The sequence below is a fragment of the Melitaea cinxia genome, chromosome 18 (assembly GCF_905220565.1).
Source record: "Melitaea cinxia chromosome 18, ilMelCinx1.1, whole genome shotgun sequence".
NCBI classification, from domain to species: Eukaryota; Metazoa; Arthropoda; class Insecta; order Lepidoptera; family Nymphalidae; genus Melitaea; species Melitaea cinxia.
The window spans coordinates 12,036,148-12,052,105 of record NC_059411.1 but is presented as its reverse complement, the minus strand read 5'-3'; the positions used below and the strand labels follow the sequence as shown (position 1 = coordinate 12,052,105).

Below are 15,958 nucleotides of genomic sequence, written 5' to 3'. Positions count from 1 at the left end.
CGCCTAGTTCCTGATTAAGTGTCCTCACTGTGCCTTTTGACGGATTGCTCTCAGAAAGTCTCAGGTTCAATATGACACTGTATTCACCTCGCGAGACTAAACAGTATTCAACGCAAAGTCCCTCTTTTATTGTCCTTCCCTATAGAGAAAAACCCATAAAACCTCATAAAATATAGATCATAGATCTCATAGCTTCTCATTACTCGGTATGAGAATTCGATCTGCATTTGTCTATGTTTTATGAGGTTTTATGAGTTTTTCTTCCTATCCGTTCGTCGTCGTTGCATCCATATCGTGTTGTCGCATACTTATCAAGTCGTCGTATCCATGTCTCCGTGTCTTCATGTCGTCATACCGCAACTGCGTCACTTACGTCATCCCCCTAACTACGACATTTTATCACATCATTAAAGATATATATAAAAAAAATACATATGTTAATAAATATCTATCAATTCTAAAGTAAATATTTTGTGTAACGTTCTCTATCTCGAAGTCCTTGTTCATAGCACTATAATCATATATCAGTTTCATTTAAAATTATTCAGTAGTTTAGCCAAGAGACAGACAGATCAAAAATACATTTTTGGTTGCATTTCAAAAAATGAAGTCAATCATTATTAGGCCGAAGGTGGGTAGCAGCGTCTTCGGTGCGACAAAGCCAGCCCTGCGGTCACAAACCGCCTGCCCAACGTTATAACTATGGGCATGAGTTCACGCCATTTTTGGCTGGAGGCCTATGTCCAGCAGTGAATTGTGGTAGGCTGAAGTGATGATGATGATGAGGACTTGACTATTTCTTCAGCGACCAACGTTGTATTAAACATTTATACCGCATAGTTATTCACTGGGTATACCGATTTTTAACGATTCTTATTTTAATCTAAAGCTGATGCTTGTCATATGGATTTTGACAAATTTGATCAAAATCTGATGACTTCTTTTTGAGTAATCTTGGATAATGCGTATTTAGTTGACTATTTTTTTTTTTTTTTGTTTACCTACGTTGTATTACTTACTTATCAATGTAATTGAAGTCATTTATTTTTTCGTTTGCGAGCAAACACAATTAATTATCTAATTACTCACGAACGAATACAATTATTTATATATTGAATCGTATCAGAGATAGTTTAGCTTTTCTTATCGAGATTTTATTATTCGTTTGGTTTCAGTCAGTTTCAGTTGTGTCAATATACGTTATACAAACTGTAGAATAAGTATCCGAACTATTCCTGACGTGTAATGTGTCAGGCTGACGTCAGTGAATGTCAAAATGATTTCCGAGAGTAGGGGCGATTTCAATAAATAAATATTTTTAAACCGTTCTATTTTATAATGGTGCCTTAAAATAATATACATAGACATGGATAACGATAGCAATGATTTTACGTTGCCACCGGCCCCCGGGGGCTTATGCTTTGACCGTAATGACTTCGTCAAGGTATATTTCATTACTACTTAACTTTAGCTCAATTAGCTCTTATAAATACTACATGAAATTATTATACGTTTTAATATTTTCAGTCAAGTTTTTCGGTGGACGATTTCCTTTCAAATCATCAAGACGTTGTGTCTCTGGAGACAATGCGCGATGACCTAGGTGTCTATTTAAAAGTCCTTCGGCTGGCAATGATTGAGCTCATCAACAAGGACTACGCTAATTTCGTTAACTTGTGTGCTACTTTAATTGGTTTTGATAAGGCCATTGTCAAAATTCAAGTGCCATTACGCCAATTAAATGAAGAAGTTTTAGTAAGTGAAATTTAAATTTACATCATAATTTCATATCAGTTAACAATATGAATACTTGTAAAATATCTCTCAATATTTTCAGAGTGTAAAGCAATGCCTGGAAGATGCTATGAAAGAATTGTCATTGTGGCTCAACCAAAGACATGTTCTGATTAAGAAGAAACAGCTTCTTAAATATTACAGTCAGACTACAAACTGTCTTGCAACATTAGAGAGCATTTTAAATGATATTTCTGACAAACAAAAGCATGAGCAAATTATTCTTGCAGATAGAGCTGCAATGCAATATAATCAACTTAAGTTTTCAGTTTCTAAATGTGACAATCTTGTTACACCAGAACAGAAAAAACAATACAATGAAGTAGGACGACAACTAATTCAAACTCTTCATGAGTTAATATTTAACTTTTGGAATGAAAATCATGAAGAGTATTTAATGAAAACATTATTAACTTTAACAACATTAGATCGAGTCACTGAAACAGAGATGTTAATCAGAAAACAAGCAGTGGCCCCTTTGTTGCAGGACATAATAAATGAGCCAGCTTTACAAAGAAGCAAGGATGGCCTTCAAGGAGTCTATAAAAGCATATTATCTTTATTAGATAATAAATTAAATTTATTTATTGCTGTCACTCAACATTCCAAGTTAAGCTTTCTTACTAGAAGATATAACTTTTTAGTTAATTGTTTTTGGTGTGAAGTTGAAAATCGGTTAGAAGTTAATTTAGCTTCAATCTTTGCACCTGGTAATCCTCAGCTGTTTTATAGACGGTACAGTGAAAGTATGCAGTTTATCACAAAATTAGAGGACTATTGTTCTAACAAACAAACAATTCGAGCGTTGCATGAAACACCAGAGTTTAAGAGTTTTCTTAGAAGGTGGAACTTACCAGTCTACTTCCAGATAAGATTTCAGGAAATAGCAGGTATAGTACCTACCTACTTCTATAATCAAATATGCAATGTTGTTTTTCAGAGTAGCTTTTTTTTTGCACATTTCTTTTACAATTAAATTGGGTAACTATTCTAATAGGTGGATTTGAAGCATCTCTTACATCAATGCCAACTTTACGAAGCAATGATGACTTCATTCTACTTGAAACTTACAAATGCTGGAAAGCGCTGCAGGACTGTTGGTCTGATGGTATTTACATTGAGGCTTTGGCCCATAAGTTTTGGAAGCTGTCACTTCAGTTGATTTGCAGATATGCTACATGGATCACAAGCATTTGTGCTCAAGTGAGTTAAACTTAGAAAATAATTTAGCTTTATATAACTATACATATTTTTTAGTAGTAACTTTTCCTTTATTATTTTTCTTTCCAGCATAAAGTTCCGTCTAGGCAAGAGCCAACTGGTATTAATAAGAATTTAATAGACAACAGTATTTCCCTGTATGTTGATAGTTCAACATTGGTACAAAAATTACCAAAATTCTTGGAGATGGTCGAAAGTAAAATACCTAGTAGATGTATAGACTTAGTAAGAGGAAGCTTGAAACCCACAGAAGAGTTGTTACGAGGAACAAAAGATAAAATAAGTGATTGTATTGTTAATGAATTATTTGAGTATTTCAATATACAATTAAAACAAGTGAGTGATATACCAAGATTATATAGAAAGACGAATCGTAGCATACCAACGAAACCTTGCAATTACATAGATGTTATAGCAAAAACTATGAAAGAGTTCAGTGAAGATGCTTCTAAGACATTGGATAACTTATATTTAATTCAATTATATAACATGTTATTCAATATTATGACCGTTTCGTAAGTACCTACCTACATATTTAAATATTTCAAAAAATCCAAAAACATCACAATAAATTCAATAAATTAATTATTTTTCAGCTATTATAAGTATGTTGAAGATGTGTTAGTGTCTGTACAGAAAACTGAAGAATCGTTACGAAGGCTAAAGCAAATTCGTGACATGGCATCTCCTCAGAACAATGACAGCTCAGGCATCACTGATGGAGACAAAATTCGATTACAACTAAATGTGGATGTTGTTTCATATACCAAGTTGGCTGAATCCCTACTAGTGGATGTAAATAGTGTGCACAAATTAACAGATTTATCTTCTATGGTTACAGATGCTGTAAAAAATATAAACATTAAATGATATGTCCAGTTGTATACTCATGCTTTTAAATTAATATCCTCTTTAGTTATAAATAAAAAAAGTGTTTATAACATAAACATGTATTTGATCAGTGTAATAAAAATTGTATGATTTGAAAAAATAGAAACCATTCACTTATCACTTAAATTAATTAACAAGATAAAAATCTTACTAATACTATTTGTGTGGAACAAAATATTTCAAGAGTGTGTTCGGTTTTGCTTTGTTCAAGTTTCTAGGGCTACTTCTGGGCAGCTCTGAGCTTGAGGGATTCTTCCACATGGCCTTTAGCTCCTGCTGCATCTCGTCCGGAAGCGCATTAAATACTTCTTTATCAACGTAACTAGGACAGCCATCACAATTGCTTCCTTCTGCGGAGTCTTTCATTGAATCTGTAGTATCTGGAGGGTTATCTTTTGCGGGACTTGCTCGAGGTGTGAGAGACCTATCTCGAGAACTTAAACGAAGCTCGGAAACTTTCTCTAGTTCCTTTGAATTAAGTCTGAGTTCACCGACTTTCAACTTACTGGGAGAAGCGACCTCCTCTTTTGATAAACATCTTCTTTTAGCTATCCAATTAACTTTTTTGGGCTTTTTAGGTGATGGTTCAACTTCACCATCAGAAAGATCAGTTGTGGTGCTGCTACTAGGCGACGCCGCAGAGTAGTCCATTGAGGAGGCTGATGTGTCACATTCATTCTGGATATTGAGAACTGACTGGACAGATATATCATTCATTAAATAATTGACAATTGAACCTCTGCCAGTCATACGCTCTTGGAACTTAGTAAATGCCAGGCCTACTAGAGTTAAATGGAATGGTTTGGACAGATCAATGAGTTTGTTGAATAATCTCATTATTATGCTCATCAGTTTCTGTTGCCCTGCTTCAGTGACTGTTAGTGTACCATTGTTTATTGTAAATATTGAGGGGGACACTTGACACTGTCTGGACTCTCTATGGCTACTTAACCTTTTCACATCTCTCTTTCGTAATGTAACTCGAAGTGAAACTGGAATGCGTCCATCTTCTCTCACTAATATTAGCAATCTCTGTAACAGTGCTGCAAATCTCTCCTCCACCTCACTTTTTACACTGACAGTCTTAAAGCTATCTTCTAAACCTATGCTCTGTGGCCTACCCGATTGCTTTACTGGAGTATTATCTTCACCTACACTTAAGTTTTTTAATCTAACTGCCATGTCACCACTGAAATGTTTCTTCAAAACTTCAAGGGACACTTCCTGTAGGTCGCTCACAGTTATTATCTTTTGAGAAATGAGAGCCTCGGTAGTCTTAGAACCAATACTTGGTATTGAACGAACACTTTGTAATGTAGTCATAAAATTGGCCCCATGCTCTGGAAATATAGTTGTTTGGTCATTTGGTTTATTAAGTGGACAAACTAGTTTAGCTAACAGTTTATTGTGTGCTATTCCAGCGCAAGTTGTAAAACCTAACTCATCATATATCTTGTTTCTCATTTCACTAGCTATTTGTGATGCTACTTTTAATCTCGTGTGACAGCCGCAGGGGCACTCTTCACTTGGTTCGCAATAAACATTACCAGAAAGTGTGATGCTTGTTACATTTATACTTTTCAACTTTTCCTGCACTAAATTTGTGACATCAATGAAGTTTTCATCCATGCCTAACTTTTCGACCGGACCTTTCCAACTTTGCAGTATCGTAAATATTTTATTCGAGGCGGCTCTGTAGTCGTGCAAGTCTTCACCGTTTACTAATTTTAAATTCGGACAAACTTTAAGCGCATCTGAAACGAGCATGCATTTTTGTATACCGTACTTCCTAGCTTCGTAATTACTGGTCACTACAATGTTTTTCTGTTGAATTCCTAGTGGTAGGGACCGTAATTCTGGTTTCCGCACCATCTCTACTTGAGCGTAAAAACAATCAACGTCTATGTGTATAATACTCTTGGGATGGTCGCTCGAGACATCAGTAAAAGTGGAGCTGCTCGATTCCATGTTCCTGTGGATTATTCACATAGTTTCATAATAATTTACTTTGTTCTGACTTAGTTTTACCTGTTGCGATACAGTGCTATATTGTGAATCAGAACCTTACCTGTCGTCCATGCCTTTAACATAAACTTATAAAATAAGTTAAATAGTAAATAAGTACGTAATATTACTAGTTAATTCTTATTTTTCTCTCATAAATTCCAAAATATTGATATTTTAGATCAGACAATCACGACACATCAACAGAGGCAATGTTGCCAGCTGACTGTAATTAGCAGTGCTGCCATAATAAATTTTTCAAAATACCCATATATCTAAAAAAACTAAAAAATCTTTTTTTTACAAAATATATATATTTGTAACGTATCGAGGAACATGATACAAATTAGTTGACAGTAATCATAGATATTTTATTCGGACATCTAACCAATTTTTCTCTATCTCTCAATATCAATCTATATTACTTTTTCTATTCTCTTATAATATCTTTCTTTTATGTTTGTGTAGGCAAATAAATTACCTAAATCAGTCGAGAATAAGGGTTAATGTTTCACCAGTGGTGGATAACGCTATTAGATGATGATATAAAGAGACTTTAACAGCTGGATGTAGTATAGGCCAGTAGGACCTGTTTCTCCTCTATTAATAAACTGCAAGATTAAGATTAATGTATGCCAATAGAAATATACCATAAATATAGTAGAATTCGATGGTAAAAAAGAATAACGAATCCAAGAAGGTGTTTTGTATAAGCTTCTTGAACGAATCACTAACTTTTTAGCATCGGATACTGCTATCAAAGAGTAACACGGAGGGGAGTCGCCATAGCGTTTTTTGCCGATATAAAACTGTCTGTCATTTTAGCGGGGGGGAAATCACTGACACGCACACTTTATCTAATTCTCACACAAAAATAATCGTCTGTCACTACGAAGCTCACACATACTAAATTAAAAACACGCTTAAATTTTACACATAGATACATTTTGTTTAATTACAATATAATGACATGCCGCAACTACACTGGCAAGTTGCTTACAGCCGTGGTTATAACAACTGTCGATACGCATTATCGATAACTTCAAGTACTCGGTTAGGGAAAATGTAGGTTTTTAAAGTGATACAGAGATAAAGTGTTATTATAAAGATAGACTTTATTTACTATGTGCTACAATAATTATAATGTCAAAAATAAACTAACTGTTTATATTATTTTAAAAACCAGTGACAGTTGTATCTATTACTGGTTTTTAAAATGGATTAGTTTTTTAAAATAGATTAGTTTTCTATAAATATGACGAATACATTATTGTGGGTTTTCATTTTTTTTATGAAGAAAGAAATGCTTGTGCCGGTATATTTTTCATTATTAATCTTGCCAGTTCTACACTTGAAAGTCAGAGGTATTGAAATGATTTGAGAAAATGACACTATTTCTTTCTATTATTTCCAGGTTAGTTTGTTATTACAAAAAAAAATCTATGTATTCCTTATATTTGGATCTTTAGAAAACTTGCAGAAATTAATATAAAACATTATGGTCATAGTTAACACTAAGTAATTGTAATAAAATGTGTTAATACTCGTAAGTATTGTATTATATTTAATTTAATGCAATTTTATAATAAAACCATGTACCTATATTAAAATTAAGCTCACAATATTATATTATAAATAAATCAGAATCTCAAATATATCTCATTCCTCCTTTACATTTGCCGTTTTTATCGAACACTATCTACAAACAAACAGGTAGCAAAAATATCGCTTGGCGACAGCAACTTCTCGGAAATAGACTCGGATCAGTCGCTCGACCGTTCCGCATATTGTATGAGGGCTAGCGGCCTGTGTTGGTAAACAAATCCGAAACAACACGACCGATAACATTTGCAATTTTTAAGTTTAAAAAAAGGTTTAAAAGAAGTATACAATAATAATGTAATTAAAAATACTTACATATGAAAGGTAACGACATCTTTTAGTAAATTTGACGTGGCAGAACTCTTTGCGTGCAGCAAAAAACAGAACAATTCGATATTTTTGAAGGACGTTGACTCAATCGCGCAACTAGATTTAGTCTAGTGATCAGTGCGGCTGCAACTACTTTTATTGTACGCATAGGACCATTTGGACTTATACCTTGACAGAGGAGAACGCTTGTACATGGCTACTCCCCTCCGTGTTGATCTATGTTTATAAGTATCAAACTCCAACGACCTTATGAAAATATAATTGGATGACCTGTCTGAGTTTTGTTTATTTACCATAAAAAAGTTTTATAATACTTTTTGCTTTTAATTTTCGTATATCAAACTATAAAGAAAATGTAATTCTTAATTATGTAGCATCCCGTGACCATGGTTGCTGTAAAGTATTCGATTTTGGTATCCGAAATATCGGACGTCTAAAAAACCCAATAAACCGCAATAAAGTCCGAAAAAGTTGTTAGGTACATTATAATGAGTGAAATTCGCGAAAACATTATGTATGTTGATAAATAAAGAATAAATTAATAGTAAAACTTGAAATATATATGTAGTAAGTGTAAATATAGTAAAAATAATAACTATAATAAAAAAAATATGTAGAAGAGTCTTGGTCAGCATACTCGTGTCGATTTTTAGAGATTATAAGGCTAGTTCTTAAGTTTTCTAAAGTTGCAGTGAAGTACCGATGCATGTTTAAAAAAAACATATATGGAATAACAAAAGCACGGGCATTTATTATTTTTATTATATATTTTCATTTTTTATTTATTATAAATAAGTAGGTTTTAGAATAACTTAAAATTTTGCTTAGGTTTTTTTTTTTCATAAACGTCACCTTTTTGTCAAATCTTACTGTCATTTTCACACGAAAGTGGGTGTTCTGTACGGTACTGAACTCAACAAATAAACAAATTGAGTGTAAAGATAAAGAGTTATGACTTCTTGAAACCTAGTCATGGAGGGATTGCCTTCTGGTGATATCCAGGCCAAGTATCAAAAATTAGCAGCCGAGTATTCCAAGGTACGGTACTTATTTTCAAAGCTAAGTAGTGATATCGGCAATTGGTGCAAATTTATTGTTTCCGCTTACAGTTGAGGGTTCATGTGAAAGTATTGAAGAAGGGTGTTCTAGATGAACAGGCAAAGTCAAATGAATTACGGGAAATATTGAAAGATAAAGAAAAATCGCTAAGGAAAGGCGAATTAGAGATAGATTCACTAACTTTTAGGAACCAACAGTTGACGCGGCGCGTTTCCGTCCTTCAAGATGAACTTGATCTTCTCCAGGTTAGTCACTAATATAGTACAATAATCCTTGTAGACAACTGTATGCAATTTAATAGAATGCTTTTGAAATTAAATAAAAAAGTTTATATTTCCATGTTAAACCTTTCATATCAGGAATCTTAAGTTCGTATCATTGTATAAACTTATCCTGTTGTACATACATTATGCACAATATGAAAGAATGGCTTAATCAATTCTTAGATTTATATATTATTTCATGTATTTAAGAAAAATCTGTATGGAATTTAAAATTATAGCCGTAGTAATTGTCTTTTAGGAATATTGGTTTAAAATGTTTTCTTCTAATTTCTAACAAAAATTATTTACATGTATATCATAATGATGATTGTTTTATTCAAATATGATTTTTATATTTATTTGTTTTATAGAACAAGTTAACAAAAAAATCTAAAAGTAAAGTAGATGATAAGCAACCAACAACTAGCAATGTGCCCTCTCTCGATGCAGGCCTTTTACAGGAAGAACTTCAAAAGAAGATTATTGAAAATGCACAGTATGCTTCACAGGTATGTTAAAATAAAAAAAAAATAAATCTTAATTCTTGATAAAACTGTTTAAGCAATTGTAAGTCGAGTCAATTAATTCTTTACTTACAGTATTTCCTTTTTTTTTTAATTTTGCTATCAATTATGTAATGTTTTTTTTTTAATGACATAAATGGTCTGTCATATTATAATTTTTATAATTTAGTTGTGCAATTAATGATAAAACATTTCTTCCTAACTTTTAAAGTCAGAATTAATATTTGCATAATGAATAATTAATTTTTTTTTTATAATAGTAGAATGTTACTTAAAACCAATTTTTTTCTTTTCATAATATAAAATATAGGAATATTAGGATAATTATATAAAATTTACTATTATTAGTAATAGATTATATAAAATAAATATACAAATTTCTTTGGAAGCTATTTTAATGCCACCTTTTACAATCTTTGTCATTCAAAATAAACATTATTTTTTATCAGCTTTCAGATAAAACATTTGAAGTATCTCAGCTCCAAGCATCAATTGATGACTATCAGAGGCACATTAGTGAGAGTGAGAGCAAATATAAATGTGAAATTGCTAAGTTAAAGAATAAGAATCAAGAGCTTCAGTTTGCATTGGAAGAGGCTCAGAAGGAACGACTTGGAGTGACGAGCAAGCCGCCAGTCAGTAGTCAAGCAGCTAGTTGTAATGGAGACTTTTTGTCTGAAGCTGGAAGCTTAGTAAGTTTCTTGTTGTTTTTTTCTGTAGTAAGTAGTCTTGTAATTGACAATACAATGATTTTTCTTTTGTATTTGTATTCTACTTTATCTTTGATTTACTTTACCTTTATCTGTGATTATATGTATGTATGTTACTCATTATCATATTTTCATATTTTGTGTGTATTGATGATGTCATTTGTAGTATTCATAAAATAATATTTATTTTAATGAAATTGATATGCATGAAAATATAAGCGCTCTTTTTTAAAGAAATAAATAAATATATCAATTTGGTTAATTTCTTACATAAATTTTATTTTATTTTTTCAGGTTGGAAGTGAAGATGCACTTAGTTCTGTAGATGATTTACATATTAATGAGCAGCTTAGTGCGAAAGCTCATACATTAGAACAGGTAACTATTTAGTGATATACAAAAAGTTATAATCTACAATGTACATCATGTGGTGTGAAATCTTTAATGTTATTGAATTTTTGTATTTCTGTGATAAGATGTTGTAAAAAACAGTAAATTGTATTTTTGTCCTTATTTTTATAGGAAAATCAAAAACTTCGTATGGAGTATGAATTACTCGAGATGGAGAACGAAAGTCTTAAACTAGAAATAAGTAAACACGTATCTGCTGCACAGAAAAGAAGAGGTGACACACATGATTCTGGAGATTTCAACAATTTTAGTGAACCTACTGTCGGTGAGTTCAACATGCTGTCAGATAAGTTAATAACAGTCAGATATATTATCTTTATAGGCCAAATTCTTAGGTTGTTTTTTATTTTTTTTATTAGCATTAATGCACGTTTTAATTGCAGTGCACAAATATTTACATAATGAAAAAAATTAAATTGGGAACCCACACCACACACAAATAACGTTAATTTAAAAACACAGTACAAATATTAGAAGAATGTGTCTCCAAAAACAATTTCTATCCTGAGTATGTAAAAGTCTAAGTGTGTCTGATGCTTCGATTATGGCAATATGCAGGGCAGAGACACGTTTAGTTCATAATAAGTGTGCGCTAGATGCGTCGGGCACGATGTCGGGTCTGCTGGGCGCGCTGCACACGCCGCTGCTGCTGAGCCGCGAGCTGCAGCAGCGCGAGGAGCGCGTGGCCGCGCACTTCCGCCGCCGCCTCGCCGCGCTCGCCGCCGACAACGACCTGCTGCGCGGCCGCACCGACCACTACCTGCAGGAGGTACGTGCTACCCGCTACCCGCTGCCCGCTACGCACTACGGCACGGAACACGTGCTCTAGATGTCGATCCCCGTATCGGGATTCAAGTGCCTCCATCAAGTCTTGAAACCCATTTCCTGTATGTGGCAGTGCTTCCAGAACTGACAAAGCTTGCCTTCTGAGCGCAACAGTGAGAGCGGTCAGGCATTGTTCTTCCGTCCATCCGTTGGCAGTAGCAACAGCCTGGAACTGTCGACGATAAGCATTCCACGAAGTAGTGCCGTCGTATGGAGGCATTTTCACTTTAGGTCCTTGTGCCACTCCGGTAGTTCCACTAGACGTCGCAATTCCCATGGCTTCAAGGCGTACTACTCTCTTCTGTAGTTCAGTGAGGCCGATTTTCACATTTTCAAGATCCAATCCTAACCCGGTAACTCGTTCTTCCACTACGTCGACATCTTTTCGAAGTTTAGTCACCGCGTCACTAACATCTTTTACAGCCCAAAGCGTTTTTTCTTGGAGCTCTTTTTGTTGCTCTTGTAGGGTAGCGGGGCCATTTCCTGTAACGGAATCGGGAAACAAGTATTTTTTGGTCGTCATGGACTACTTCACCAAATGGCCCGAAGTGTTCGCCACCAAGAAGCTACAACAGTCGCTTCTAAGTAAGTCGAAGAAGTGATATGTCGCTTTGGTGTGCCTCTAGAAATCCATTCTGATCAGGCCAGGAACTTCGAATCGCAAGTATTCCAGGAAGTGTGCAGAATTTTGGGCATGCATAAGACAAGGACCACCGCGTCCAATCCACAGTCTGATGGAATGGTTGAGAGATTTAATCAGACCCTTGAGAGGCATTTGGCGAAATTGGTAGACGACAAACAAAAGGATTGGGACAAGTATATACCACTCTTCCTTCTGTCGTACCGAACCGCCGAGCATGAGAGCATAAAAGCTACCCCGGCCCCTATGTCAATTACGGTAGAGAATTACGAATACCAGTAGACCTTATTGACTGGAGGGGTCACTGGAGGGACCAAATACCGTACAAGACTATGTCAGCGATTTAAGGGAAAAAATGTGCTATGTACACGGCTTGGTTCGGGAAAATGGGTTACAGTCAAGCGAGAACATGAAAACCGGATACGACCGAAAATCGAACACGAGCGGCTTTAAGAAAGGGTCACTGGTATGGCTGCATAACCCAACCCGCCGGAAAGGGAAATCTCCAAAGTTGCAGACCAAGTGGGACGGTCCATACAAAGTTGTTACCTGACTGAATGATGTGACTTACAGGATTCAAAAGCAACCAAGAGGGACATTCAAAGTGGTACACATAGACCGTCTGGCGCGTTACCATGGCAGTAACAACGATGCTCGGGACGAGCATCTCTGAGAGGGTAATAGTGTTACGAACACACAAAGAAACTAGCGCCATCTAGCGGCAACCATTGAAAAGACAGCGATAGCATGAAACTGTCTACTCTACTTTGTCTCAAGCGCCGCCCACTGGATCCGCCCACCTTACCACACCTACCAGCGATACCGTAGCTTCTACAGACTCTCAAGTGGCTCTTCAATTAGGAAGTTTAATTAAATTAATGGAGCTGCAAAAGGCTGAAATTCGTGGTGCTTTGAAAGAATCACAAGAGCAAACAAGTTTCAAATTACAAGAACAACAAAAAGAGCTCCTAATTGAAGAGCCACTTGAGAGTCTGTAGAAGCTACGGTATCGCTGGTAGGCGTGGTAAGGTGGGCGGATCCAGTGGGCGGTGGTTGAGACAAAGTGGACGGGGCCTGAGCCTGAGTAGGCGGGGCCTGAGCCCGAGTGGGCGGGGCCTGAGCTCAAGTGGGCGGGGTCTGAGCCCAAGTGGGCGGGGCCTGGGGGCGTGGTCAATGGGTGAGGCATGATAGGCGGGGTCTGTGGGCGGGGCTTGGCCCACGAGGGGCGGAGCTTGGTCCCCAGTGGGTGTGGCCTCCGCAGCTCGTTGTGCCCTTGTCCTGACGCCCTTGAAGTCCTTGAAGTCTTCTCTCGGAGTCAATGGCATCTCCAAATCCCACTTCTGACACCAGTTGTTACGTGTTAGGGTTCGAAGGATTTGGAGAGAAAGACCTGCTGACTCTTTAGGAGACTTTATTCACTACCACTAGGTTCAACACAAAGCACTAGGTTCAAACACTAAGCACTAACGATGTCCTAAGTCGTAGCCAACGTCGTAGGTTTCACTGGTACCACTCTTGATCACTAGTTTTCACTTTGAAGTCGCCTCGACGATCGCTCAAACTGAACTGAACTCGCTCGCCTACCTGCGGCTATTTATATCGGCCGACACGAGGCCCAGACCATTCTGGAAAGTTCGCACATGTACCCGGTTTTCGAGACTATACTTCTATATAGTTCCACAGTAGTTCCTCTAACGCCATCTAGTATTGAGTAGACAGTTTCATGCTATCGCTGTCTTTTTAATGGTTGCCGCTAGATGGCGCTAGTTTCTTTAGTGTTCGTAACATTATCTACCTACCTAATGCCTACCTACCCACTACCTAACTATACCAAACAACACGCTACTTATTCCAAAATACCTGTTTCTTACATAATACTACATACATATACACCCGCTTTCTACTCTAACCTAGACGTAGTTTAACTTTTTATATTCAAGGACAGATGTATTATTCATATGAAAGAAAAAAAAAATGCAGGAAATGCATAAAACGCCTTCCGCTTCAGTAAAAAAGTTAACTAGTTTTGAAAAATGTTTCTATTAATAATGTTTTCCAAACAAATAGAGATTTTGTGTAAGTGTTCTTATTACTGTTTCTTGTATTTCAGTGCGAAATGCTTCGATTACGGTTCGAGGAAATGGAACGTGAGAAGGAAGCAAATGCGCAAACTCTACAAGATAAACTTAACACTATCAGCAGGCTGGTAAGTGTGTTTTATATGCAGAGTAAAGTAAAAATAATATAGTAAATTGTGTCAAAGTCGTTTATTGTTGGAAGTATTCTGCGTTTCACCTCAGCCTAATACAGTCCACTGCTGGACATAGGCCTCCAAAAGTTAACAGATGCTTTGGTAGTTTTACACGTGGAAGTTATTATTATATAATTCTTCACACTTTATATTTTATATTTTTACTTCATTATTTTATTTTTGATATATTATTTCTAATATACAAGGTTCGTGTCACAGTTCTAGGGGCCAAACTCCTCTGAAAAGGCTTGACTGATTCTTATGCAAATTTTTGTGCATATTTGGTAGATCTGAGAATCGGTCGTAAACTATATTTTAAACCTAAGTTATAAGAGTATGTTATAAGGGGGAGGCCCACCCCAAACTATTTTTTTTTGTTTTGGCAATTTTTTTTATTTTTATTTTTATTTTGGCATTGAAAAATACATAAAACCTTAAGTTTTCATAATATGGCAAAGCAACGTTTGCCGGGTTAGCTTATTTTTATATACAATTTTTTATGTTTTTTAAGACTATGTCGGCAAACAAGCGTAAGGCTCACATGATGGTAAGCGGTTACCATAGCCTTTAGATACGTACATTTCTAGAAGCACTGCAAGCGCGTTGCCGACCCCGTTCTCGACCCTCCCCTGGAGCTCTGACCTTACTCACCACAGGACCACAACAGTACTTGAGAGCAATGTAATTATGCTGTGATCTCCTGTACGTAGGAAGAGGAACTCCAATCGACTTCTCGCAACTACGAACAGCAGTTAGGCGTGCTCACGGAGCACATGGCGGCGCTCAACGAGACCATTGCGCGTCAACACGACCGCCTGCAGCAGCCGCAGCGCTCGAAAGAACGCCGCAAGTAGGACGCGACCACGAGCTGACCGCGACAGTGCTGCAGCATTTGTACGGACGCTGCAACCGTTTGTATACTCCAGCCATCGCAGCGCTTTAAGCGTCAGCAGGGTCAAACAGTGTATAACTGCAGCATTTGCATTGATGCTGCAAGTATTTTTATATTTCAGTCTGCAGTGCTTTAAGCGTTACATGTGTCATACAGTGTACAGTGCAAATGCTGTAGTGCTGAATTGGCATCGCAGATAGCTGAGACTGTGGCAACTGTGCATGTGTTATACTCTGTACCGTTTGCACCATTTAAAGAAACACTATTCAAGTAAAGTGCATTAGACTGTGGTTGCTCTGGATCAGTGCCTATAGTATCCTTTAAGTGTAGCAACTTTTGCAGCGCTTGAAAGAATACTAATGATGAAGAGACAGGTCACTGATAGTTAAGCTGTAATTAATATACATAAGAATCAATAATAGTACTGCTGAATTTGCAATTGCTCGAAATTAAACATAAACTGAAACATTAAACTACATACTGAAAGATTTGGTTGATCAAAAATAGGCCCCAAAAATTTCACCTGGACCTAAATATTGTA

At 36.2% G+C, this 15,958-nt stretch overlaps 3 protein-coding genes across 3 annotated transcripts; 2 read left to right on the top strand and 1 right to left on the bottom strand.

Annotated features, from left to right (window-relative positions):
- The first annotated feature begins 1,366 nt into the window (after window positions 1–1,366).
- LOC123662235 (conserved oligomeric Golgi complex subunit 2) lies at window positions 1,367–3,901 on the top strand. Its single transcript, XM_045597107.1, has 6 exons — window positions 1,367–1,444; window positions 1,528–1,755; window positions 1,838–2,684; window positions 2,792–2,997; window positions 3,085–3,530; window positions 3,612–3,901. Exons 1-6 carry the CDS (start codon window positions 1,367–1,369, stop codon window positions 3,883–3,885), a joined length of 2,079 nt encoding a protein of 692 aa, XP_045453063.1. The 3' UTR covers window positions 3,886–3,901.
- Window positions 3,902–3,949: 48 nt separating this feature from the next.
- LOC123662237 (DNA polymerase iota) lies at window positions 3,950–5,985 on the bottom strand. The gene is made up of 2 exons (XM_045597108.1): window positions 5,975–5,985; window positions 3,950–5,878 (listed from the first exon to the last, which is right to left on the bottom strand). Exons 1-2 carry the CDS (start codon window positions 5,983–5,985, stop codon window positions 4,063–4,065), a joined length of 1,827 nt encoding a protein of 608 aa, XP_045453064.1. The 3' UTR covers window positions 3,950–4,062.
- Window positions 5,986–8,695: 2,710 nt separating this feature from the next.
- Window positions 8,696–15,379, top strand: LOC123662123 (protein phosphatase 1 regulatory subunit 21). Its single transcript, XM_045597008.1, has 9 exons — window positions 8,696–8,880; window positions 8,952–9,146; window positions 9,536–9,673; window positions 10,138–10,380; window positions 10,693–10,776; window positions 10,921–11,074; window positions 11,406–11,578; window positions 14,385–14,480; window positions 15,236–15,379. Exons 1-9 carry the CDS (start codon window positions 8,815–8,817, stop codon window positions 15,377–15,379), a joined length of 1,293 nt encoding a protein of 430 aa, XP_045452964.1. The 5' UTR covers window positions 8,696–8,814.
- The last annotated feature ends 579 nt before the right edge of the window (window positions 15,380–15,958 follow it).

Bases quoted from the DNA above. Each gene is read 5' to 3' on its own strand.
- LOC123662235 (XM_045597107.1), top strand. From the start codon at position 1,367: ATGGATAACGATAGCAATGATTTTACGTTGCCACCGGCCCCCGGGGGC. The intron at 2,685-2,791 runs GTATAGTACCTA...CTATTCTAATAG, and splicing joins AAGATTTCAGGAAATAGCAG to GTGGATTTGAAGCATCTCTT. The intron at 3,531-3,611 runs GTAAGTACCTAC...ATTATTTTTCAG, and splicing joins TTCAATATTATGACCGTTTC to CTATTATAAGTATGTTGAAG.
- LOC123662123 (XM_045597008.1), top strand. From the start codon at position 8,815: ATGGAGGGATTGCCTTCTGGTGATATCCAGGCCAAGTATCAAAAATTA. The intron at 9,674-10,137 runs GTATGTTAAAAT...ATTTTTTATCAG, and splicing joins ATGCACAGTATGCTTCACAG to CTTTCAGATAAAACATTTGA. The intron at 14,481-15,235 runs GTAAGTGTGTTT...TCCTGTACGTAG, and splicing joins TTAACACTATCAGCAGGCTG to GAAGAGGAACTCCAATCGAC.